Source organism: Eleutherodactylus coqui, chromosome 1 (assembly GCF_035609145.1).
Source record: "Eleutherodactylus coqui strain aEleCoq1 chromosome 1, aEleCoq1.hap1, whole genome shotgun sequence".
NCBI classification, from domain to species: Eukaryota; Metazoa; Chordata; class Amphibia; order Anura; family Eleutherodactylidae; genus Eleutherodactylus; species Eleutherodactylus coqui.
Genome location: NC_089837.1, coordinates 513,919,587 through 513,947,449, shown reverse-complemented (window position 1 = coordinate 513,947,449; position 27,863 = coordinate 513,919,587). Strand labels below are relative to the sequence as shown.

The 27,863-nt window shown below is 47.7% G+C and overlaps 1 protein-coding gene across 3 annotated transcripts in view; it reads left to right on the top strand.

The window, feature by feature from the left end:
- The window catches only part of PIGW (phosphatidylinositol glycan anchor biosynthesis class W), a 157,522-nt gene that overhangs the window by 24,402 nt on the left and 105,257 nt on the right, over positions 1-27,863 (top strand). For 2 of the 3 annotated variants that reach the window (XM_066587833.1, XM_066587829.1), the window contains exon 4: positions 15,311-15,427. The exons of the other annotated variant lie outside the window; for it this stretch is intronic. In XM_066587833.1, coding sequence (XP_066443930.1) covers positions 15,311-15,427 — 117 coding nt within the window. The remainder of the gene's footprint in view (positions 1-15,310; positions 15,428-27,863) is intronic. 3 annotated transcript variants of the gene reach the window in all.

The following is a 27,863-nucleotide window of genomic DNA, read 5'->3' as shown; positions in this document are numbered from 1 at the left end:
GTGCCGGAGAGCTGGTCCTCGTAGCTCCGCCTCGTCACGTGTGCCGATTCCAGCCAATCAGGAGGCTGGAATCGGCAATGGACCACACAGAGCCCACGGTGCACCATGGGAGAAGACCCGCGGTGCATCGTGGGTGAAGATCCCAGCGGCCATTTTGGTAAAGGAAGAAAGAAGTCACCGCATCGCGGGGATTCGGGTAAGTAATAAACTTTTTTTTTTTTAACCCATCCCTTGGGTTTGTCTCGCGCCGAACGGGGGGCCTATTGAATAAAAAAAAAAACATTTCGGCGTGAGACAACCCCTTTAAACTGGTCCCGCCCGTGGCTCGCCTCAGACACATGCTAGCAGAGGTTAGGTAAAGTGCTGCTGCTGATATATGGAAAGTATTAGAATAGGATCCTGTCTTCAAGAATCCCAATGGTCCTTCTTAGGGCTACTCATCATAGTGTGAAATACTATTGTGGCTGGCTGGGAGCAGTAGTGCACCAATTTTTTTTTCTTAAGCATCTCGGGCTGTGCCGGCCATTATATCTATAGCGTTCTCAGTCTGCAGTGTATTATGCAGTGTTTAGGGAAAGAGCTGCTTATATAGGGAAAGTGTTAGAGTAGGATCCTGTCTTAAAGAACCCCTTAGGGCTACATCTGACCGTGTGCATTATAGTTGTGGCTGGCTGGGAGTAGTAGTGCATCAATTTTTGTATTACACATCTAGGCCTGTTCCCAGCCTTTCAGTAATTACGTTCCCAGCCTGCAGTGCTGTACAACCAGCTCTCACCATGAAAATTGCTCTCTAATATTTCCTAGCCTACTGCAAACAACTTCAGTTATACCGTTCTGTGTCTGCAGTGCATTAGACAGAGGTCTTACCGCTAAACAGTACTGTAATATTTCCTGGGCCACTGCAAAGTGTTTCAGCTCTGCCGCTGTGCAGAGCGTCTCACACTACCATTTCCTTGGTGGGGTTGAGATAGCCGCAGTTACCAGCACTATCCACTGGCTTTAGAGTCTTCTCCCACTCCACACAGCCTCTATTATCTACAAGTCTCTGCAAGCGATAAATTACCCCTAGGTATCAGCGCAAGACAGCGGGTTAATTTTTTCAAGTCACAGAGTCTCCACTATCTACAACACTCTGTGTGCGGTGAATTAAGCCACAGTTGTCAGTGCTGTACAGTGGGGTAATTTATTTGGGCCCTGCTCTATTATTAATCTGCTATAATGAGGAGTAGGGGTAAGGGACGAGGACGTGGACGTCCAAGTGAGGGTGTGGGCACAGGCCGAGTTCCTAGTCCAGGTGAATCACAGCCGGCTGCTGCGGGATTAGGAGAGAGGCAAGTTTCTGGGGTCCCCAGCTTCATATCACAATTTACCGGTCTGCGTGGTAGACCTTTATTACAATTAGAGCAGTGTGAGCAGGTCCTGTTGTGGATGGCAGAAAATGCGTCCAGCAATGTATCGACCACCCAGTCTTCCCAGCCCCCTTTCTCCATGAAAATGATATATTGTGAGCAGGCAGACTCCCAGGAACTGTTCTCGGGTCCCTACCATGACTGGGAAAAAATGGTTCCTCTCTCACCTGAGGAGTTTGTCATGACCGATGCCTAAGCTTTGGAAAGTTCCCGGGTTCCGGGTTATGAGTCTGGGGACTTCCGGCAACTCTCTCAAGAGCTTTTTGTGGATGAGGAGGACGATGATGATAAGACACAGTTGTCTATCAGTGAGATAGTAGTAAGGTCAGTAAGTCCGAGGGAGGAGTGCACAGAGGATTCGGAGGAAGAGAGGCTGGACGATGAGGTGACTGACCCCACCTGGTTTGCTAAGCCTACTGAGGACAGGGCTTCAGAGGGGGAGGCAAGTTCAGCAGCAGGACAGGTTGGAAGAGGCAGTGGAGTGGCCAGGGGTAGAGGCAGGGCCAGAGGGAAGAATCCCTCAACTGTTTCCCCAAGCACCCCCTCGCGGCAAGCCTCTGTGCAGAGGGCTAGGTGTTCAAAGGTGTGAATGTTTTTTAGTAAGAGCATGGACGACAAGCGAAAAGTGGTATGCAACCTGTGTCGTGCCAAGATTAGCCGGGGAGCCACAACTACCAGCCTCACAACCACCAGCATGCGCAGGCATATGATGGCCAAGCACCCCACAAGGAGGGACGAAGGACATTCACCACCTCCTGGTCACACCACTGCCTCTTTCATTGTGCCCCAGCCTGCACTCCATCCAGCAATGTCTCTCAGCGCTGCGTTCAGCTGTCGCTAACACAAGCGATGGAGCGAAAACACAAATATGCCGCCACAAGCTTTAAACGTGCACATTGCCAAATTAATCAGCCTGGAGATGCTGCTGTACAGGCTTGTGGAAATGGAGGCTTTCAAAAACATGATGGCGGCGACTGTCCCGCACTACTCGGTCCCCATTCGCCACTATTTTTCCCAGTGTGCCGTCCCAGCCCTACACCAGCACGTCTCCTGCAACATAAATCGTGTCCTCACCAATGTGGTTACTGGGAAGGTCCACTTAACGACGGACACGTGGACAAGTACTGGCGGGCAGGGCCACTATATCTCCGACGGCACATTAGGTGAACTTGGTGGAGGCTGGGAGCGAGTCAGAGCCTGGGACCACTCACGTCCTACCCACACCCAGAATAGCGGGTCCTACCTCGGTGCGTTTTATGCCACCTCCTCCAAACGCTCCCCCTCCTCCTCCTCTGCCACCTATTCATCTCAATTAAGAAGTGTCAGCACGTTGCCAGAACTCGGTGGCACGTAGCGCGGCAGCACAGCGGTGGGCAAGCGTCAGCAAGCTGTGCTGAAACTAATCAGCTTAAGTGACAAGAGGCACATGGCCCCCGAGCTGCTGCAGGGTCTGACAGAGCATACCGACCTCTGGCTTTCGCCGCTAAGTCTCCAACCGGGCATGGTCATGTGTCACAACGGCCGTAACCTGGTGGCAGCTCGGCAGCCCCACACACGTGCCATGCCTCGCCCGCGTGTTTTCATTTGGTGGTTCAGCGGTCTCTGAAAAACTACCCCCACTTGTCTTACCTGCTCGGCAAGGTGCGCCGCGTCTGCGCGCATTTCCGCAAGCCCACCACGGATGCTGCCACCCTGAGGACCCTGCAACATTGGTTTCAGCTGCCAGAGCACCGACTGCTGTGCGATGTGCCCACACGCTGGAATTCTACGCTGCACATGTTGGCCAGGCTGTACGAGCAGCGTAGAGCAATAGTGGAATACCAGCTGCAACATGGGCGGTGGAGTGGTAGTCAGCTTCCGCAATTCTTTACTGAGGAGTGGGCATGGATGGCAGATATCTGCCAGGTCCTCGGAAACTTTGAGAAGTCTACTCAGATGGTGAGCGGCGATGCGGCAATCAGTAGCGTTACCATCCCGCTGCTTTGCCTGCTGAGAAGTTCGCTGCAAAGCATAAAGGCAGACGCTTTGTGGTTGGAACAGGGGATTGGGGATGACAGTATGTCGCTTGACAGCCAGACCACCCTCATATCTATATCTCAGCGTGTTTTGGAGGAGGAGGGGGAAGAGACAGCTGGGCACACTGCAGAGGGTACCCACGCTGCTTGCCTCTCATCTGTTCAGCATGTATGGGCTGTAGAGGAGGATCCTGAAAGTCATCCTCCTAGTGAGGACAGCTATGTGTTGCGTACTGGGACCCTGGCACACATGGCTAACTTCATGTTAGGCTGCCTTTCCCTTGACCCTTGCGTTAGATGCATTCTGGTGAACACGGTTTACTGGGTGTACACCCTTCTTGATCCACGGTATAAGGAGAACCTTTCCAATCTCATTCCCGAAGGGGAAAGGGGTACAAGAGTGATGCAATACTACAGGGCCCTGGTGGAAAAAGTGATGTTAAAACTTCCCATCTGACAGCGCTAGTGGCAGAAGACGCAGTTTCGAGGGCCAAGTAGGGGAACACTCTCCAAGGCCTTTGCCAGCTTTATGGCTCCCCAGCAAGACTGCGTCACAACTCCCCTGTCAAGGCTGAGTCGGAGGGAGCACTGTAAAAAGATGGTAAGGGAGTACGTAGCCAATCGCACCATCGTCCTCCGTGATGCCTCTGTTCCATACAACTATTGGGTGAGTGAGGGACTAGTGTTTAGGGGCAGTAGCAGCGTGGGCATCCGCGGCCAGAGACAGTGACACCGGGCAACAACGTTCTTTAGTCCAGGCTTGGCCTGGGTTTATTGCAGCATAAAACAAACAAAACAGGCCTTGACTTCAGGCCAGCATAAAATAAATCCTGCTCGTCTGAGCTCTCACTATACATAAGCTTGTTCCTGACTACTCACTTCAAAACGTCAGAATACTTCTTGCTTGCTGTCCACAGCCAGTCCTGTCCTCAGACCTGTGGAGGTCTCACCACACCCTCCTGGGTGTTGAGGTTAGGGGCGTCACCCTGTCAACCTTTGCGCTCTCACCCACACGCTGGGCTAGCTGGGCTCCTTTCTCCACAGAGCCCTCTCTCTGGCTCTCAGCCAGATGCTTTCTGTCCATCTCTAACCTGCAGGCCCAGGCTTTATAAGGCCTGGTACCAGCCCCACCTGGTACATGGGAGTGGCCATCCCACCCTTCACTTTGACCACTCCCGGAAAGCCGGCCCGGACTATGCGGCTTGGAGCCACTTACCAAACTACAACGTGTCAGTAACATAGCGTTACTGACACAGAAATGCTGGCTTCCTCCCAGGCCGCTCAGTGGCACGTATCCACCCTCCAGCACTTTGTCAGTCACTGTCTTACAGGTGTCAAAGCTGGACACGTGGCACGAACTTGCGCTGTATGCCCTGGAGATGCTGGCTTGCCCTGCCGCTAGCGTCTTGTCAGAGAGGATGTTTAGTGCAGCTGGGGGAATCATCACGGACAAGCGTACCCGCCTGTCAACTGCCAGTGCCAACAGGCTTACACTCATAAAGATTAACAAAGCCTGGATTTCCCCAGACTTCTCTTCTCCACCAGCGGAGAGCAGCGGAACCTAAAGATTCTTTTCGCTGCAACAGCAGATAAAAGCACTCTTCTTTATCACTGGGAAAACGGGGCATTTAGCTTTGTCAATCTCTCTCTGACATTTGTCCTCATTCTGCTACTCCTCCTGCTTAAACAACATGTCATCACGCTGAACGGCCAATTTTTCTGCGGCCCAAAAGGCTCATCTACCAATGTTTTTACAATTTTTCAAAGTTTCAAAAGTATTGATACTTTAACATGAACCAATTTTGCATCCAGGCTCTGTTACAAATTAAGCAACAGCGAGGTGTATCTTTCAAAAAATATTTATGGGTTTCACCTGCCCTCTCGGTTGATACATTTTTCAGAGGTACACTTGTACTCTTGGTACACTTATTTTTCGGGCCCACGCCTACACTCTTATGCAACTAATTTTTCCGGCCTTCGCCTAAGCTCATGGTACGCCAGTGTTTCAGAGGTTGGCCTATACTATTACTACAGCAATTTTACTGGGATCTGCCTGCCTATACATCTGCTACAAGAATGTTACAGGGGTCTGCCTATACTTCTGCCACGTAAATGTTACAGGGGCCTGCCTATACTTCTGCCACGTAAATGTTACAGGGGCCTGCCTATACTTCTGCCACGTAAATATTACAGGGGCCTGCCTATACTTCTGCCACGTAAATATTACAGGAGCCTGCCTATACTTCTGCCACGTAAATATTACAGGGGCCTGCCTATACTTCTGCCACGTAAATATTACAGGGGCCTGCCTATACTTCTGCCACGTAAATATTACAGGGGCCTGCCTATACTTCTGCCACGTAAATATTACAGGAGCCTGCCTATACTTCTGCCACGTAAATATTACAGGAGCCTGCCTATACTTCTGCTACAAGAATGTTAGAGGGGTCTGCCTATACTTCTGCTACAAGAATGTTACAGGGGTCTGTCTATACTGCTGCTACAGGAATGTTACAGGGGTCTGCCTATACTGCTGCTACAGGAATGTTACTGGGGTCTGCCTATACTGCTGCTACAGGAATGTTACTGGGGTCTGCCTATACGTCTGCCACGTAAATGTTACAGGTTTTGCTGAGCAAAACTGGGAACGGTCAGTAGAGCTCGTTTACTTGAGTGATGTCAGACGCCAGGAGCAGCGACACGAGACGGAGGCACGAGCGGGGAGCTGAAGGGGACAGCGGAGCAGCTCAGCAGCCGAAGCAGGTCCGGGGGCAGCGGCAGCCGAAGCAGATGCGGGGTCAGGAGTGACCAGTGAGACCGGAGCGCAGCAGCCGGCGCCAAGAGGCCACCAAGAGTTCAGCGGAGCAGCTGAGACAGGAGGGCAGAGTGAGCGGCCGCCGGGACAGCGGGTGACGTCACCAGGAGGAGCGGAGGAGTGGAGGAGCTGATAAGTATCTTCTGTGTGTGTTTGTGAGCTAAGTGTGTGTCTTCTGTGTATCTGGTTAGTTGTGTCTTCTGTGTGTGTGTGTCTGGGGGTCTAAGTGTTTGTGAGGGGGGAATTTAAAAAAAAAAAAAAAAAAAAAAATTTTGACTGCTTGCGCATAAGTGTCAGCGGGTAAGAGGTTGCGCGAGAGGGGCAGCGTGTGAGTGGTTGCACAGAGGTAGCAGCGGGAGAGGGGTTGCGGCAGCGGGAGAGGGGTTGTGGCAGCGGGTGAGGGGTTGCGGCAGCGGGTGAGGGGTTGCGGCAGCGGGTGAGGGGTTGCGGCAGCGGGTGAGGGGTTGCGGCAGCGGGTGAGGGGTTGCGGCAGCGGGACAGCGGTTGCGACAGCGGGACAGCGGTTGCGACAGCGGGTCAGCGGTTGCGGCAGCGGGTCAGCGGTTGCGGCAGCGGGTCAGCGGTTGCGGCAGCGGGACAGCGGTTGCGGCAGCGGGACAGCGGTTGCGGCAGCGGGTCAGCGGTTGCGGCAGCGGGTCAGCGGTTGCGGCAGCGGGTCAGCGGAGTGTGAACAAGTCTATCTTCACTACTTCCACAAGTAAATTGTAGATCCCCATTAGGATGAGCTCCATGCCTGGCAATGTCATCAAGTGTGCTACTTGTGCAATGTATGCGGTCCTTGATCAGCCGATCGAGGGTGCATACTGTTGCGCAAGATGCATGCACGTCGCACATTTAGAAGCCCAAATTCTGGATCTAAATGGGCAACTGGCAACACTGAGAGCCATTGACATCATGGAAAGGAGTTTGGTGCTCACTGAGCAGGCACTCGCTGGGGTAGAGGCGGGGGCGGATGGTGCTACGGAAGAGCAGGGGGAGCAGGCAGTCAGCTGGGTGACAGAAAGAAGGAGGGATAGAAGGAAGAGAACCAGGGAGGCTAGTCCTGAACTGGCACAACCCAACAAATTTGCAAGATTGGCAGATGAGGGGGATGCCATTACAGAGCCAGCACCGCTGCAGCACGACACGCCCTCTGAAGGCCAGGGAGATGACTGCTCCAGTGAGACGGGGACGAGGAGTGCAGGGCAGGCTAGACAGGTTCTAGTGGTGGGGGACTCAATTATTAGGGGGACAGAGAGGGCAATCTGCCATAAAGACCGGGATCGTCGAACGGTGTGTTGTCTTCCTGGCGCTCGAGTTCGACACATCGCGGATCGGATTGACAGATTACTGGGAGGGGCTGGTGAGGATCCAGCAGTCATGGTGCACATTGGCACCAATGAACAAGTTAGAGGTCAATGGAGGGCCCTCAAAAATGATTTCAGGGACTTAGGGTCCAAGCTCAGGGCAAGGACCTCCAGGGTAGTTTTCTCGGAAATACTACCTGTACCTAAAGCCACACTAGAAAGGCAGCAGGATCTTAGGGAGGTAAACAAGTGGCTCCGGAGTTGGTGTAAGAAGGAGGGATTTGGGTTCCAGGAGAACTGGGCTGACTTTGCGGTCGGCTACAGGCTCTACCGTAGGGACGGGCTGCATCTTAATGGGGAGGGTGCAGCTGTGCTGGGGGAAAAGATGGCTAGAAGGCTGGAGGAGTGTTTAAACTAGGGACTGGGGGGGAGGGTAAAATGAGAAATAGTGGGGTAGCCAGTGTAATTAGCGATCTGGGTCCAAGCAAAGGGAATGGGGGACAAGCAGGGGGTGGGGTTAGTACAGTTAGAACTGATAGATCAGCCATAAGTACGAATAGCAACAAAACAAATTTAAAAAACAAAAAAAATGATATAAATTGTATGACCACGAATGCACGAAGTCTGATCGGTAAAGTGGGCGAGCTTGAAGCGAGAATGACTGATGAAAGCTATGATATAGTCGGAATTACTGAAACATGGCTTGATGATAAGTGCGATTGGGCGGTGAATTTGCAGGGGTACAATCTCTTCAGAAGAGACCGAAGGAACCAGAAAGGGGGAGGGGTATGTCTGTACGTCAAATCGAACTTGAAGCCGAGGCTACGGGAGGATATAGGGGTAGGAGACGAACAGGCGGAATCTCTGTGGGTAGAAATACAGGGAGGAAAAAATAAAATCCTGATAGGGGTCTTCTATCGACCACCAAAAGCAACAAAAGAAACTGAAGACTTACTACTAAGGCAGATAGAAGAGGTGTCAAAACGAAACAAAGTAATTATCATGGGGGACTTTAATTACCCAGATATAACATGGGAGAACGAAACCTGCAAATCTCACAGGGGTGATAAGTTCTTGAGAGTAATTAAAGACAATTACCTGAACCAACTTGTGCAGGAACCAACAAGAGGGAGGGCCATTCTGGACCTACTATTAACTAACAAACCGGAACGTATAAAGGGGGTGCAGGTTGAGGGGCACTTGGGGAACAGCGACCACAATATAATCAACTTCCAGCTGTCAATCAATAGGAAGCCTTATCAAGGAGCGACAAAGAAACTAAACTTTAGTAAAGCAAAATTTGATGAGCTTAGAACTACTATCGGTAACATTAATTGGGACAACATCCTCAAAAATATCAGTACGGAGGAAAAATGGGAAAAGTTCAAAAGGATCCTAATCGCCTCATGTGAGCAGTTCATTCCCTTCAAAAATAAAAGAAACTCAGCTAAAAGGAAACCAATGTGGCTCGACAAGACGGTACGAGGGGCAATAAACGAAAAGAAGAAAGCGTTCAAACTACTAAAGCAAGAAGGCAGCGAAGAAGCGCTAAAATCATACAGGGAAAAAAACAAAATATGCAAAGATACGATCAAAACTGCCAAGGAGGAAGCAGAAAGACGGATCGCAAAAGAGAGCAGAAACAACCCGAAGCTATTTTTCAACTACATAAACAGCAAAAGGATTTGCAGGGAGAGCACTGGCCCTTTAAAAAACAATGCAGGAGAAATCATTGATGATGACGAAGGGAAAGCAAATCTACTAAACAGTTTCTTCTCAAGTGTATTCACCAAAGAAAAGGAAATGCCACACGAGATGCAGGGGAATAAAACGAACCCCTCACAAAATATCTCATACCTAACGCAGGAGGAGGTGCGGAAGCGTCTAAAGAAAACTAAAATTGATAAATCACCGGGCCCAGATGGATTACACCGAAGGATACTAAAGGAACTAAGTGACGAGATAGCTAGGCCGCTATACCTAATATTTCTAGACACTATCAAGACCGGAGTAGTACCAGTGGACTGGTGCATTGCCAACGTGGTTCCAATTTACAAAAAAGGGAGCAAAAGTGAGCCTGGTAACTACAGGCCAGTAAGTCTCACTTCAGTAACGGGAAACATTTTCGAGGGGATTCTGAGAGACGCCATCGATGAGTACCTCAAGGAGATTAAGGGAATAACTCCTCACCAGCATGGATTCATGAAGGGTCGCTCATGTCAGACAAATCTGATCAGTTTCTACGATGAAGTAAGCTCTAAGCTGGACCAGGGAGAATCTATTGATCTTGTATATCTGGACTTCTCTAAAGCCTTTGACACCGTGCCACATAATAGGCTAATATACAAAATGAGGCAGCTCGGATTGGGTGAAAACGTGTGTAAGTGGGTAAAAAATTGGCTCAACGATAGAAAGCAGAGGGTGGTAATAAATGGCTCATACTCTGATTGGACCACAGTCGCTAGCGGGGTGCCACAGGGTTCAGTATTAGGCCCCACTCTGTTCAACATATTTATCAATGACCTGATAGAGGGGCTGCACAGCAAAATATCAATATTTGCAGATGACACAAAATTATACAATATAATTAATGCAACGGAGGACAATGTGCGGCTACAAACGGACCTGGATAAGCTGGGGGCTTGGGCAGAAAAATGGCAAATGAAGTTCAATGTTGAAAAATGTAAGACTATGCACATGGGCAGGAGGAACGGATGTCACAAATATTCACTTAATGGGGTACCACTAGGGAAAAGTGATATGGAAAAGGATCTGGGGGTATTAGTGGATAATAGACTAAACTGGAGTAACCAATGCCAGTCAGCTGCTGCAAAGGCAAATAAAGTCTTGGGGTGCATCAAAAGAGGTATAGGGGCGAAGGACGAGAACATTATCCTTCCATTATATAAGGCACTTGTCAGACCTCACATGGAATACTGCGTACAATTCTGGACACCGGTGCTCAGGAAAGATGTCACAGTGCTTGAGGGGGTTCAAAGAAGGGCAACTAAACTAATACATGGAATGACGGGACTGGAATACCCCGAGAGGTTATCAATATTGGGACTATTTACTCTAGAAAAAAGAAGGTTAAGAGGCGACCAAATAACCATGTATAAGTACATGAGGGGACAACACATGGATCTCTCCCGCGATCTGTTTACACCCAGGACCACGACGGTAACAAGAGGACATCCGCTACGATTAGAGGAAAGTAGGTTTCATCACCAACACAGAAGGGGGTTCTTTACTGTAAGAGCAGTTAGACTGTGGAACTCTCTACCGGAGGAAGTGGTGATGGCAAAATCCATAGAGGAGTTTAAAAGGGGACTTGATGTCTTTCTGGAGAAGGATATTACAGGATATAAATATTAGGTTAAGTGTCAATCCTGGTATACAGGCAGGTAGGAACTATTAGGGGTTGATCCAGGGAACAGTCTGATTGCCATTAGGGAGTCGGGAAGGAATTTTTCCCCCAAAAGGGCTAATTGGCTTCTGGCCTTGGGGTTTTTTGCATTCCTCTGGATCAACACAGTAGGATAGACAGGCTGGACTAGATGGACATTGTCTTCATTCGGCCTTACATACTATGTTACTATGTTACTATGTTATACTGCTGCCACGTAAATGTTACAGGGGTCTGCCTATACTTCTGCCACGTAAGTGTTACAGGGGTCTGCCTATACTTCTGCCACGTAAGTGTTACAGGGGTCTGCCTATACTTCTGCCACGTAAATGTTACAGGGGTCTGCCTATACTGCTGCCACGTAAATGTTACAGGGGTCTGCCTATACTGTTGCCACGTAAATGTTACAGGGGTCTGCCTATACTTCTGCCACGTAAATGTTACAGGGGTCTGCCTATACTGCTGCCACGTAAATGTTACAGGGGTCTGCCTATACTGCTGCCACGTAAATGTTACAGGGGTCTGCCTATACTGCTGCCACGTAAATGTTACAGGGGTCTGCCTATACTGCTGCCACGTAAATGTTACAGGGGTCTGCCTATACTGCTGCCACGTAAATGTTACAGGGGTCTGCCTATACTTCTGCCACGTAAATGTTACAGGGGTCTGCCTATAATGCTGCCACGTAAATGTTACAGGGGTCTGCCTATAATGCTGCCACGTAAATGTTACAGGGGTCTGCCTATACTGCTGCTACAAAAATGTTACAGGGGTCTGCCTCTACTGCTGCTACAAAAATGTTACAGGGGTCTGCCTATACTGCTGCTATAAGAATGTTACTGGGGGTCTGCCTATACTGCTGCCATGTAAATGTTACAGAGGTCTTTCTATACTGCTGCCACGTAAATTTTACAGGGGTCTGCCTATACTGCTGCTACAAGAATGTTACTGGGGTCTGCCTATACCGCTGCCACTTAAATGTTACAGGGGTCTGCCTATACTTCTGCCACGTAAATGTTACAGGGGTCTGCCTATACTTCTGCCACTTAAATGTTACAGGGGTCTGCCTATACTTCTGCCACTTAAATGTTACAGGGGTCTGCCTATACTTCTACTAAAGAAATGGTACTGGGGTCTGTTTATACTACTGCAACCAAAATGTTACTGGGGTCTGTTTATACCTTTTCTACTGGAATGTTACAGGGGTCTGTTTATACTATGGGTACACACAGACTTCCCATCACAGTATTTTACCTATCAGGTCCAAAAACACGCACTGTCTAGGGCATGAATTGTGGGGCGAGGCCAATATGTATTTTCTCTCGTGTTACCAGAGTTATCTGTGAAACTCGTTTGGGCCACTGAAGAGGAGCGTTACTGGCTTAATGAGCCATTCACTGCTGTACTAGCATCGGAGTCCGCTCTATGCCCGCGTTTGCGGAGGATGTGTGCAGTGGCCTATGTCCTCGGCGGAGTGAAAGTCTGCCATGTTTGGGCACTGTAATTTCTTCATGTTTATTAATTTTTTTGGGTTCCTTCTGCTCACCTTTGCTGTGGGTCCATACAGACTTCCCATTGCGATGTTTTACCTGTCGGGCACAAAGTCACTGACTGACTTGGGTAGGGCGAAGAGTGCAGATGGCTTTCCCCTTGCGGTGTCGATTGAGCTATCCAACACCAACACAGAATGAATAGTGTGAGGGGACCCGGATTGCCCATTGCTATGTAACTCGCGGCACCTTGGGTCACACAGTTTGTTTGCTGGGACCGAGCCTGACCAAGAGCCCGCTCACATACTTCCCACACAGGCTACAGCGGGTCCTGGTCATGGTTTCTTGGCCTTGTAAGGCCACCTCCTCCTCCTGCTTGGGGTCAGGGGATCAGCACTGGGCATCATGTATTTGCTGTCGTGTTACCACAGTTGTCTGATACACTGGTTTGGGCAAAAGAAGAGGAGCGTTACTGCATTAATGAGACATTCAATGCTGTGCTAGCATCGAGGTCCGCTTCATGCCTACTATTCCTGAAGCTGTTGGCCGAGGCCTACGTCCCGGGGGAACTGTAAGTATGCCAGGTTGGGCCTGTGGAACTTTTTCCTGGCTCATCCAGTTATTGGTGCGGTGAAAGCAAACGTTACTGATTTAATGAGCCCGTCGCAGATGAACTAGCATCGAAGTTTGCTTCATGCCTACGATTGCTGAAGCTGTTGGTCCTGGGGGAACTGCAAGTACGCCTGGTTGGACCTGTGGAACTTTTCCTGGCTAATCCAGTCATTGGAGTGGTGAAAGCAAACATAACTGATTTAATGAGCCCGTCGCAGATGAACTAGCATCGAAGTCCACTTCATGCGTACGATTGCTGAAGCTTTTGGCCTAGGTCCTGGGGGAACTGTAGGTATGCCAGGTTGGGCCTGTGGAACTTTTTCCTGGCTAATCCAGTCATTGGAGCGGTGAAAGCAAACGTAACTGATTTAATGAGCCCGTCGCAGATGAACTAGCATCGAAGTCCGCTTCATGCCTAAGATTGCTGAAGCTGTTGGCCAAGGCCTACATCCCGGGGGAACTGCAAGTACGCCAGGTTCAGCCCGTGGAACTTTTTCCTGGCTAATCCAGTCATTGGAGCGCTGAAAGAAAATGTAAGTGATTTACTGAGACCTTCGCAGCTGAACTAGCATCAAAGTCCGCCTATGTCCTTGGCGAAGTGAAAGTCTGCTATGTTTGGGCACTCTGATTTCTTCATGATTCATGTCTTGGGTCGCCTAGAACCCACCTGTGCTGTGGGTGTACTGAGACTTCCCATTGCAGTGATTTACCTGTCTGGCACAAAAAAATGACTGACTTGGGTAGGGGCAGAGTGCAGATGGATTTCCCCTTGCGGTGTCGATTGAGCTATCCGACACCTAGACAGAATAAATACTGTGTGGGCACATGGATTCCCCATAGCTATGTAACTCATGCCCACGTTTGCAGCTCCTGACGGAGGTTGGCACGTTATTGGAATGAAGATCGAATGTCAATTTCTCATTGATTCTCAACTGCATAGTGGGCTGTCGCCCCCACTTTTACAGAAGGTCGCTACCTGGCCCTGCCAACCCTCTGCAGTGTCTGCCTCCGGTTCCTCCTCATGGCAGATGAACTTGGAAATAGACATGAGGGTGGTGTGGCTATGAAGCAAGCGTGTGGCATGAGGGCAGCTGATGGCTGCGCAGGGACACTTTTGTGTGCGCTGCGGACGCAGGGTAGTGCGGGGGGTTAGGCAGCATGTAACCCAGGAGAAGAGGCAGCGGTGTGACCCGCAGGCAGTGATTGTGTTTGGTTGGAGGTAGTGTGGTGCTTAGCTAAGGTGTGCCTTGCTTATGAGGGTTTGTCCGAAGTAAAAATTGTTAAGGGGGGTGGGGACACTCTTGCCGCTATTGTGGTTTAATAGTGAGACCTGGGAGCCTGAGATGCAGCCCAACATGTTGCCCATCGCCTGCCCTATCCGTTGCTGTGGCGTTTCCATCACTTTCGTAGGTTTTGCAGATTTTCACAAATGAAAACCTTAGCGGAGCATTGGTCATATACAAAAATGCTCGATTAGCCCATTGAGGGTTCGTTACTCGAAACGAACTCTCGAGCATCACGGAAAGTTCGACTCGAGCAACAAGCACCCGAGCTTTTTGGTGCTCGCTGATCTCTACTTATATGTAAAGCCCTTCCCTGAAAAACAATGCAGGGGTTCCCTGCAGACCATTGTTTTCAATGGAGCCACCGGCTGCAGCCACGGCTCCATTGAAAAGAATGAGTACATTCACTATGGTGCACACATGTCCTATCTTTGCAGGCACATGTTTGTAAAGCATGGACATGTGCACACACCATAGGGAATGCATTGGGACTAATAGACGTGTGTTTTTGTGCGCACATATCCACACACAAAATACACGCTCTTCTGAAGCCACTCTAAGGTTGGTATATAAAATGAGAATGCTTGGTTTGGGTGAGAATGTGAGTAAGTTGGTAAGTAACTGGTTCAGTAATAGAAGGCAGAGGGGAATTATAAATGGTACATATTCTGTGGGCCACCATTAATAGTGGGCATTATAATTATTATTTTTAAAATTCAGATTGGGAACCCTGAGGAGAGATAAGCATGAAGTCTGCATGTCCCTGACTGCCTGCCATACATCTGCTACCAGGGGCACAGGATATTTATCTTGGCATCTTTGAAGAGGCTTTGGTGACATATGGCAGATTTAAGGATCCTGTCGTGAATCTGGGAGTTCTCCCCTTTGTCTGGGAGGCTCATGGACATTATGGAAGAGTTGACAAGCCTGTAATAATCTTCACTAACTCCTATTTTGTCTGTTTTACATTTAGAACAATGGAAATCCATGTTTTCGCAGTCACCAATGTAACAGCGGGTGTTGCATGCCTGGGACCTCTGTGTATAATGCATTTTGTGTACCAAAATATGACAATATATGTCTCGGCCCGGTGAGTACCTGTAACCAGCTGTTGTCCTGGCTTCTCATCCACACACAGTATAAGGGCTCAGTCACACGGGTGTTTGTACGCACATCTGTCAGTTGTGTTTGCCGGCTGCATTTAAATAGAGCCAATGCTTTTCAATGGGAGCGCGCACATGTGCGAATTTTACATGTGCATAAATGCACGCGGCAAAAATTATAGGACACCGGTTCGCAGAATGCATGTAACTGCGGCAAACCGGTGTTCTGTGTATGTGAAACCCGTGGATGTGAAACACCTTGCACTCAATGGGGCCGGCGGCAGCAGCGCTGACCCCCATTGAGAACATATAGTGAAGATCGCGATCCTCTGCCACAGCTGCAGCAGAGGAGAGCAATGTTCTCCCATTGAATTCAATATTGCCAGAGCCATTGAATTCAATGGGAGAGCATTGCTCTCCTCTTCCACAGCTGTGGCAGAGGATTTCTTTATCTCCATGGTGAGTCCCATTTTCACTAGACACTGTGGCAATGCGATGGGATAAATAAATAAACATACGCACTCCTATGCAGACGGCCGCGGTTTGGCCGCGCGAAATCTCGCGCGGCAAACAAACCGCGGCATGTCCTAATTTTCTGCGGGGCATGCATTCACCCGGCCACCGGCGCCGGTCTGCGCATGCGCCGGCTGCGCGGCAGCCGGCACATGAAAGAGCCGGGGCCGCCAGGCACGGGTGAGTACGCGCTCGTCCCTGCAGGCGCTCGGGTCGGATCGCGCGGCGAGAATTCTCGCTGCCGGATCCAACCTGCTCATCTGCAGGCGGCCTATATGATCTACAGCCGGGATCTGCCTGCCAATACATGGAATGCTAAAATGGTGTGAATTGGGCATAATATTGGGTGCAGAATCTGTATCTAATTCTGAGGCAAAATACCCCATGAGAGCAAGAACCATAAGACCTCTGTCTGTCTAAGTAAGTATTTGCATTGCCCATAAAAAAATCCTGATCAATTTATCTTCTAACCCTACATGGAGCTGATCCTCTTTTATCCCTCCTGGAAATGTATAGCTGAATCCACTCTCGGAGTGCTTGTACATGTAGCATTAGTGCGCCGCGCACTTTTACTGCATATCACATTTTCAATGCAGTTTTTGGATGCATGGGTTTTAGGGTGCGTTCACACGAGTGCAACGTATAGTCGCCGGAGAGAACGTTTTTCGCCGATCACGACCAGAGCTAGAAAGCGTATTTTCGTTTGTTCCTACTTTGCAAACTATCTTTTCGGCCATCGAATGTGTGTTGGCGCGTATTTCGGTCACATATGTTCCGGTTTTTTTTCGAGTTGCCGTTTTTACGCGCCGTAAAATCGCCCATGTGAACGAATACATTCGAAACCAACGCCTCAGATGGTCACGTATATACGTTTGGTCGCAAAAACGCACCGTTTATGCGCTCGTGTGAACGCACTCTGCCAGATACAAAATATTAAAACCTTGTTTCATCTGTAAAAACCGCGTATAAAATACTGTTGTCATTCAAGGAAAAAAACCATACAATTGCTGATGCCTCACGCTGCATTTCCAAACACTGAGTTTAAATTTTTCAAATGATTCACTAAAAATGATCAAATCCGACTTAAAAAAAAAAAAAAAAAAAACCAGAAAACCTACTGATACAAAGATGCAAGAGCAGAAACACAGCAGCTCCCTGCCGCAGGCAGAAAGACACTGCTATATGGAGGGGCACAGGTGCAGAATACTGATGTCTGACCCCTCTCACACCAACCATACACTGGGGGGCTGCTAGTATTATACCGGCACATAGATGAGGCTTGTATAGGGGGCCAGTCACACGGATACGTGTAGTGCATCATGCAGGCTTACAGCTATTAGTGACGCCTCTACTATTACACCAAGAGGGCTGTCCTGCACATTTTAAGGGCTCGTATAGCGTCAACTTATTCCGCAGCGCTTTCAGGCATGGGATAAATGCAAAACAATACAACAATTACAATGTGAGGTACATTCAGTTTGAAGCAAATGGGGTGACGGTGTCACAGGAGGTGCAAGGGAGGAGGTGCATTTTTAAGGCACGTCTGAAATTTCGTGCATCGGGAATTGTCCGGATGCCTTGGGGTAGAGGATGGGTGCTGCTCTGTTGAAGTCCTGCAGGTGAGCATGGGAGGTTCGTATTACAGGGGTGTTTAGTCTGAGTGTGTTAGTGGATTGGAGTGAGCGCGCTGGGTGGTGTACTGGTAGGAGGGAGGCGATGTAGGGTGGTACAGCGCCATGCAAAGCTTTGTGGGTGAGGTTGAGGAGTTTAAATTTAGTTCTGCAGTGGATAGGCAATCAATGCAGCGACTGGTATAGTGCAGAGGCATCTGAGTAATGGCTGGATAAAATAAAGAGCCTAACTGCCGCCTTTAGTATGGATTTGAGTGGAGCGAGTCTGGTGCAGGGGAGGCCGATGAGTAGCGAGTTGCAGTAGTCAAGCCGGGAGTGGATGAGGGCGACCACGAGTGTCTTTAGCGTGTCCGTGGTGAGGAGCGTCTGTATTTTAGCAATATTTCTGAGGTGCATGTGGCATGTTTGGGCCAGAGATTGGATATGGGGGAGTAAAGTAGAGGTCAGAGTCCAGCGTGACCCCAAGGCACCGGGGGTTATGATGGTGCCAGACACTGGAATGGAGATGTTGAGGGGAGGTCGGTTGGAAGGTGGAAAAATGAGGAGGTCAGTTTTAGAGAGGTTTAGTTTGAGAAAAAAGGAGGACATAGTATTAGAGACAATGGACAGACAGTCAGTGATATTTTGGAGGAATGGTTCAGAGATCTCACAAGAGGAGGTGTATAGTTGGGTGTCGTCAGCATAGAGATGGTATTGGAGGCCGAATTTGTGGATGGTTTGTCAAATTGGGGCAGTATAGATAGAGAAGAGAAGGGGAGCAAAGACCAAGCCCTGGGGTACCCCAACAGCGAGAGGAAGTGGAGAGGAGATAGAGCCAGCAAGGGAGACACTGAAAGAGCGGTCAGAGAGATCGTCTGACCGAGCCCCAAGTGTACAAAGCACTGACAACCTGGGCCCCCCAGAATTTAAGGGCCAGGCTGCTGCCTGCATGGCGCACTACACATATCCGTGTGACTGGCCCCCTATACAAGTCTCATCTATGTGCATGTATATTAGTAAGCAGCCCTCCCCAGTGTACGGTAGGTGTGAGAGCGGTTTTACATCAATACTCTGCACCAACGCTCCTCCCCCATATAGCATTCTGCCTGCTGCAGGGATCTGGGGGGTTCCTGCTCTTGTATCTCGCTATCAGTAAATATGGCCGCCTTCCGTGATTTCAATTTTGAATTTTAATAACAAGTGGAGTTGGAAGTCATAAGTGTCTTCATTAACCCTTTCATGTGTTTCTTTAGGCTGTTAGAGGCTTTCACAATCCCTACTGCCAGTGGGAACATGGACCTATATGAGAAGTAAACAGATTTATAGTCAGGACTATCACATACAGTAATAGTGCCCCCATACACACTAGTAGAGCCCGTTTCGTGCCTGCACACAGTAAAAGTGCCCCCTCACTTAATAATAGTACCCTCTCTATGCCACCACACAGAGTAATATAAATAGTAAAAGGTAAAATACAGCTCACCAAAAATCTCTTGATCCACAGCATTATGCCAAAGAGCCAACCTCTGCTAAGGGGAGGGCACGGTGGACAACGCCGACCCGGTGTCTCAGGAATGCAATGTGGAAAAAACAATGTATATTATATGGCTGCAGCGGTTTAGGTTGCTTTCTTCTTGTATGGGCTATATGCTATGACTGAGGCTTAGCTTTTTGCTGAAGTGCGCACATGTGAGCCGTTTTTCTCTTTCTGTGAAAATATTCTAAGTTTTATTTTTTATGAGACGTGCTGGAGTTGTATATTCACTCTTTTTCCACATGGTAATAGTGCCCACTTTGGGCCCCCTGCACACTAGTAGTCCCCCTACACACTAGTAGTCCCCCTGCACACTAGTAGTCCCCCTACACACTAGTAGTCCCCCTACACACAATTATACTGCCCCCTTTTTGCCCCCCCCTTACACAGTGATTGTGCCTCCTTTGTGCCTCCTTTGTGCTGCCTGCTGTGACTGTACCTTAACGAGCTCATTTCTTACACAGCGTGCCATGTGATGGTGTGTGTATCATGAATCCTCCTCCCGTCTCCTCCAGTCTGGTGCTTTGTCACTTGTTCTCCTTATGTTATATTTATGACGGACAGGGTGTCTTGCCAAAGTATTACAGAGCTTTTCCTCAATGTCATTTATATTGATCTTTTTGCTAGATGGCACTGCAAATACAGTACATACAGGGGGTAGACAAAAATATGGAAACACCGTATGAAATGTATGGGGTTTTAATTATTTGTACTGAGCTGCTCTTTTGACCCCTGCTTGGCTGAGAGCTTTCCCACCAAATTTGTGTTTACTTCACCTCTTGCCATGCTCTGAATGGTTTTGGGTACCAGCTGGTAACAGAAGTTGTTTGACTCAAACTAATGGAACCTTGTTGCTCAGGCAGATGTTCATTTCTGCCCAGAAGCATCCATGTCATATTATCTCCACTTAAAATTGGTCTTTACATGCCTTATTGAAATATGATTTATAATTCCATGTAATTTATAGCATGCATTTTGTATGGTGCTTCCATATTTTTGTCTACCCCTATAGTTATGTCACAATGTGGTGGTTGCTGACTGGCCTGTGTAGTATGGCGTACAAGGTGTCGGAAGAAGATGCCCATGTTATGTAGAAGTAATGTTAAGAAGCCCAAGCCATATTATAAGACTACTCGGCTGTTTCCGTAACTGCTGACCACACCTGGCAACTACATGCAGTCAGTCCGGGGCAGTGGGGTCCACAACTAGAGATAGGTGCAGGTCACAGGGGTCTGCTAATAATGGGCTGATTTGATTGAAAATCTTGGTGCAGAAATTTAAGGTGGATTTGCAGCATAAATTTTGTGCTGTTTATGAAAATGGAGTTATATAAAAAGACAATTTGATATTCCAGACAAAGTGGTCGGGAATTCAATCTGTGATGCTGAAAAGGTACCTTTAGGGTGCATTCAGACGAGCGTGTTTATGTGCGTACATATGTGCACACATAACCACTCGTCTATTAGAATCATTGTTTCTCTATGGCGTGTTCACATGTCCGTGTTTACAGGCGTGAAAACGTGTGTACCTGTAACAGATAGGACATATTCTCCGATTGATTTCAATTGAAAGCAATAGGATGCCAGCACCCATGCAGTGATTTTCGAGAAAGGGCTTTAAATATGAGCCCTTCGCTGAAAATCAATCCTAGTTGTATTAAAAAAAACCCAAAACCATAATCACCTCTGCGCCGCTGCTGGGTCTCAGGCGCGTCTATCCCCTTGGGTCCCGTCACTGTAATGAACTTTTTCAGCAGACAGAGATTTATAATCCCTGCCTGTTGAAAGGGCTGTGTCTGATTGGCAGCTGAGCGCTGCCTGTGATTGGTAACAGCCCTTCGCCAATCACAGGCAGCGCTCAGCTGTCATTCAATGAATGGCTAAGCGCTCAGCCAATCAGACAGGGCCCTTTCAGCAGTCAAGGATTTTAAATACCCGCCTGCTAGAAGAACTTCATTACAGTGATGGGACCCAAGCGACTAGTTGCGCCTGAGCCCCGCCAGGTGCAGAGAGGTGACTATGTGTTTTTTTTTATTTTTTACACCAGATAGGTATGATTTTTCAGGGAAGGGCTTATATTTAAAGGCAGAAGGCGAGGAGTCTTTTAGCCAACACAGCATAGGCAGTAGGTAGATGGAGGTCGCAAGGGAACACAGTGCGTCTCACACTCTGCTTGAAGGCGAATGGAGGAGGAGGTCGGTGAGCAGTAGGAGGAACTCAGATGCACGCGAGGCTGGTAGCGCTGATGTAGAGAGCAGGCATCAGGAACGGCATTACCAGTCGGGCCGCCTTCCATTTTGTCGTCATACTCCAAGTGACGGACAAGTTAGCCGCAGGAGGGAGCTGCACTCACGGGAGCCGCCAGGTCAGGTCCAGGCAGGAGCATCGCAGAGGGAATGGGCTCGAGGCGCTTTGCCTAGGAGCGTGCGGCAGCACTCGGCCTGACACAGAAGGAGTCAACGCGGCAGTCAACAGGGCAGGTTGGCGAGGACCCTACCCTTGGCAGTGCCGGAGGTCGGTCGAGCTGGTAAGTCATCATGTTAGAATGCTTGGAAAAATTGTTTGGACCCCGCAAGAGAAACGAGTGACGGAGATTTGGTTACGGTCTTAAAATTATTACTGTGCAAATTGATCAAAAACTGACCAGCCAGGCACCAGTCGCGGGCCTGCCTGACTTGATGGATAGGGCAGTTTTTCCTTTCGCGACGGTTAACCTGGCAGATGGAGATCCCGCTAAAGGTCTAAAGATTGTTGATTCTGCAGGGTGCGTAGTTTAGTGGTTAGGACCGCTGCTTTCCAATGCTGGAATACTATGTGCAAATCTGACCAAGGACAAAACCTGCATGGAGTTTATATGTTCTCTTCATTATTTGTGGTGTTGTTGGAAGGTTTGGTGGAGAAAGAAACGCGTTTATATGGGTATTTGGTTCAGCTAGTGAGGAAAAAAATAAAAGTCTATACACTCACAATTTTTTTAAAAAAATGTAAAGTTGAAGTTGGTTTTTCTAGTGAATACGGTTTTCCAGTTGGTTGATAACACCTTACATTTGAAAATTAATTTTAAAAAAAGTCATCCATGGGGCGTGGTCAGCCCGCCTGACGTTTTTTTTCTGGTAAATAAATACGGTTTCCAAGGGTCGTGGTCAGCCCCACCAGATGGTTGGTTAATAACACTTTACGCTTGAAAATAAAAAAAAAAGGTCCAGGGGCGTGGTCAGCCCGTCTGACGTTTTTTTTTTCTTCTGGTTAATAAATACGGTTTTCCAGGGGACGTGGTCAGCCCCCCAGATGATTTGGTTGGTAATAACACCGTAAAAAAATACGGTTCTCTGATGGTTTTGATAATACCCGATGTTTGATTGATAAGTCCTTATACATGATAATAAAGTCCAAGCGTAGTGGCAATTTTTTTTTTGTTAATAAATACAGGTACCCAGGGGGCATGGTCAGCCCACCTGATAGTGTTGGTTTATTGACTGACGTTTTTTATTAAGAATGATGGTTTCTATAATTGGGTATTGATAATTGAGGGTTTTTTAGTGGCTCCGCCTCGGTTTTTGTTATTAAACATGGGCTTCTAGTGTCCTTGCGGTTATCCAGCCTTCTCTGGATAACCGCAAAGGGAAAATACACAGAAACATTAAACTATAACTGGTAAGATAATGCTTGTGACACTGCAAATATCAACATAACACGAAATGGATACCATCGGGCGCTCTACCAAAAGTCCATAAATTCTCTTTATCGCAAGTCTAAGAACACGGGGGTTAATAAGTACTCCAATGGTCACTTTTACTTCTCTGTTAGTTTATTCAACATAAGTTTTAGCAGAACAGAAACGACTGGATCTACAGAAAACAATAAAGTTTGCAAAGTCCATTAATTTCATCCTCCAACAGCCCACAAGAGGCGCAATTAAGTCCACAACTCAGCTAAACAGCAATAAGTCCATTTACTTTTACAGACCTATAGTAGTCCAGAAGCGCAACTTGTCTTTGTGTTGTAGCATCTCCAGACCCCAATCCTAGGGCCAGAGTACCCCAAGTGTCCTGCCGGGGCAACGACTCTCTCTGCTTACAACAGGAGTCAGGTTAAACAGAAATCTGGTCACAACACTAGTCTGGTTCTCCCAGACACACACACCTCCTCCTTACTTCCACCTGTCTCTTTACATGGCTTGCTGGTCCAGGTAGAAGATCTGGCCTGGAGTAATATTGGACCGATCTACATCACAGAAGCCTCTGTGACATATATCTTCCATTCCATACCATACCTGTGGGTGTTTTTCCTTTCTCTCCGGCACCAGAATGCCTGTCTGTTGCCCCCTACAGGCCATTCTCTATAGTGCACCTCTACACAAGATTAACCCCTAGTTGCACTTTATTTATATCTATTGTGGTTAAGCCTCACATTTGTATTGGTAAGAATAAATATACAAGAAACTATTTAAAATTCCCATTATTAACCAATAACATTACACTTGGCTGACCTTTACAGAGCAGTTAGCCTGCATATTCGATTATATGTATATCTTACTAGCAAAAAAAAAGTGGCCCTTTTTTTCTCCCTTGGATAACAGTGATAATTTAAAGTAAAAAAAGTGTAAAAAAAAAAGTTTGAAAAAGTTAAAAAAAGTATAAAAAGCTTACGTTTCATCTCCCAACATGGATCATATCCATGAGGGAGAATGAAATTACATACCTAAGGCCCCCGGATTTATCCACGGACCTTACCAAAATGGCAGACGCATGCGCAAAATCCGTTGATTGCCAGGGTCATTTTAAATCTCCCTGCTCTCGGCTACAAAACTTAGCTGAGAGCCTGGAGATTTCACGGGGGGCCGAGGTGAGCGATTCCTGATCACATGTTCGCCGTTATCCAATGGATAATGGCAATCACGTAAAAGTAAAAAAAGGTTGACGTTTCATCTCCCATCACCATTGCGATCGGTGATAGGAGATGAAACTTTTTACTAGAGACCTCTGTATTTGAACCTTGATGTGACATGAACCTTCCCGGATTCTGCACATGCAACCACTAGCAAAATACCGGACATTTGCACTGGAGCCAGAGAGCCCAGGAAATTTAAAATCTCCTTGCTTCCAGTGACCAACGATCACAGAGAGCCTGAATTAGTGACCTCGTTGAGCGATCCCCGGTCATGTGATAAAAAGGTAGCTATGAACCTGAGGACGGTCTCACATGACCGGATAGGAATTACGGATTATGCATGCGTCTGATCCGTGGTAATATGCAGATCAATCACATTGGATTACACAACTCCGCTCACATTAGCGAGTTGGAATTGCGTAATCCACTCGCAGAAAAGAGAACACAGCAGGTTCTATGTTACCGCGGATATCCGCAACATAGAGCCCATTGTGCTCCAACATTGTGTACGGGCCGCGGGTATCCGCGTCATTGCTAAACGATGGTGCGGGAAATACAAATAAAAAAAAGTTGTGCTACACATTACTGCCTGTGTGAGTACGCAGTGATGCGCAGTACATTACGCGGTAGTATGCAGGGCCACAGCCAGGCTCACAGCTGGATCCGCTGCGGGCCTCCACAAGCGGATTCCACAGCTGGCTGTGTGAACACAGCATTATTCAGACCGCTACCTGTAATGGAATTTGCAAGAAGCCCCAGGAACGCTCGCCTTCCTGCAGTTCCAGGAGCAGCTTGTTGAGCGCCTTCTGTGTGAGAACGCGGCACCTCAGCAAGATTACAAAGCCTCACAGAGCGCTACTTTTTACACCCCATCCCTGTCGCTAAGGTTAAGAAATAACCCCCAAAAAGCATGGGAGGAGGGGGGGGATACCCGTTTTTATTGCCCCATTTACCCATCCCAACCAGGCCCCCGTAATTACCCCTGTCTTTGGAAATACCACACAGTTCACAATATTACTTTTATCTTAGATTTGAGGAATGCCAAAAGGGCACCCGGGGGAGGGGAGTTATTTTTGGGGAGTCAATTTTTATTCCGTACAAGGGAGCAATGGGGCCTGGAATTTATTCAGTTGTGCCCTGCAATCCAATGGGTGTTCCCTCCGTTATAGGACTTGCCATGGGTCCTGTAAGTAGATTAGGACAACAGAAATGTTCCCGGGTTCCTGAGATAGAGGAGGCTCAGCGAGAGAGTATCCTGGGCCCAGGCATGGTTGTAGTCACTCTAATGTCTGACACCTCTGTTGTACTCCGGTCGGCTCAGCAGTCCATTCCCCAAGGCCTCTCTGAGGGGAGGCTTATTGTTTCCAGTGCCTTGCTGCTCCTCATACTGGAGGAGGTTCATTCTTCGGTTTTAGCAGGGCATCCAGGGGTCCGAGGCACCTTGGAGCTGTGTGGCCGTTTGTATTGGTGGCCACAAATATCTCGGGATGTCAGGGAATTTGTCAAGTCCTGCCCTATTTTTGCTCGAGGGAAGAGTGTATGGAGACGACCTGAGGGTCTGCTTTGTCCTCTCCCCATTCTGGAGAGGCCATGGACCCATCTGTCGATGGATTTTATTACTGACCTGCCCAAGTCCCAGGGGTGCTCGGTCATCTGGGTGCTCGTCGACAGATTTTCCAAGATGGCACATTTTACTGCTCTAAAGAAGCTTCCGTCCGCTCCTGAGTTAGCCACCATCTTTATCGGGGAGATTGTGCCTATGCATGGGGTCCCTAAGGATATTGTTTATGACCGGGGAGATTTGTTGCCCGGTTTTGGAGGGCTTTTTGTAAGAATATCGGGTTGTCGTTTTCCTCTGCCTTCCACCCGGAGTCTAATGGGCAGACGGAACGTATGAACCAGGAACTGTTTCTGTACCTCAGAGTGTATGTGAGTGATTGTCTGAAAATCTTTGGTTAATTATCTAGCGTTGGCTGAATTTGCTATCAATAATTATACATATTCGGCGTCCGTCGTGTCTCCGTTCTTCTGTAATTTTGGATTTAATTCCAGGTTTGCAGTGTCCTTCCCCTCCTCCTCTAACAATCTGTCTGCAGACGCTCAGGTTCAGGACCTGCGGGATGTGTGGGTGAAGGTGCATGGCAACTTGGAGCAGTTCAGGGATGCCGTGCTTAGGAGGAGTAGAAGTACGCACACTATCTCTGAACCTTTGTCTGTGGGCCAGTCGGTGTAATTGTCTTCAAAAAACCTGAAGTTAAAAGTGCCTTCTTTGAAGCTGGCTCCACAATTTGTGGGCCCTTTTCCTGTCACTAAAGTGATTAGTCCTATGGCGTACAAGCTGACACTACCAGATACGTGGAGAATCCACAGAGTTTTCCACAAATCGCTCCTCAAGAGGTACGTCCCCCCAGGGCCACAGTGGGTATGTTTATGGACACAGGACAAACAGGGGGATCCATTGTTGTGTGCGCAAGTTTTAGTTCCTATGTACGCTGCTCAAAAACAATGTTTTTAAAATGACATAATTGCCAAAAGAAATGAAAATCGCATTTCTTTCCTTCTGCTTTGCTTAGATTCATTCAAATACTTTGGTGTCAAAATGCGCAGTACACCCCTAGATGAATTTGTTAAGGGGTCTAATTTTCAAAATGGTGTTATTTGTGGGGGTTAGACATCATTTTGGCCGCTCAAGGGCTCAACAAGTGAGCAATGGGGCTTAAATCACCTTCAAGCAAAAGGTCTGTTCTGAAAGCCATCGGCTGCTCCTTTCGGTTTGGGTCCCGTTGTGCATACGGACATAGTATTAGTGCCACAATGGGTATGTTTCTGAACACAGGACAAACAGGGGTATCCATTTTGGGGTGTAAATTCTTATTTTCATGTTCACTACAGTAAAAAAAATTCCTTTATAATCATATATTTGCATAAATATGAAATGGTATTTTTCTCCTCTAAATTGCATTAACTCCTGAAAAAAAACTGTGGGGTCAAAATACTTATGACCCCCCCCCCCCCTCCCTCAGTGAATACATTAAGGGGTGTAGTTTTTAAAATTGGGTCATGAGTGGGAGTATTTATCATTCTGACTCCTATGAGCCTTTGCAATCTTGGTTTGGTGCAGGAAAACAAAGTGTTCCTCAAAATGTTGATAATCAATGTTAAATTTGTACGTCTACTAAATGGTTAAAAAAATATGAAATCTTTTCAAATATGCATCCAAAATGAAGTAAACAGAAATATATATCTTATCAAAAATGTGTACAGCATGTTTGCACATATTTGATATATTACAATTGAAAATTTGAAAAAAATGAGAATTTTTTTAAAAATTTCCCAATATTGGTGCTTTTAATAAATATACATAAATTCTATTGGTCTATTTTTACCACCTAAATGAAGTACAATATGTTGCGAAATAACAATGTCAGAATCACTTGGATACGCAAAACGTTTATAGAGATATTCTGTGTTAAAGTGACACATGTCGGATTTCCAAAATTTGGTCTGGTCATTAAGGCGCAAACAGGCTTGGTCACTAAGAGGTTAAAACTTGAAAGTGTGAAACTTGCTGCAGGTCTGCATCAAAATCAACGTTAAAACAGCACCAAAGGTGCAAATTTTGACATATAAATTGTAAATGTTTAGCTCCGCACAATCTATACCAAACCAGTCATGTGTAAATGCACACTAAGGGCTTAGTCAGACGGGCGTTTTTAGCCGCGATTTGCGCATGCGCATGCGTCCAGCGATTTTATAAAACCATTGCTTTGCAATGGTATCGGACACATGAGCGCTTTTTATGCGCTCGTCCGATAAATTATAGAACAGATATTCCTGTTCTCTTCTCTATTTGCGCTCAATGGGGCCAGCGGCAGCA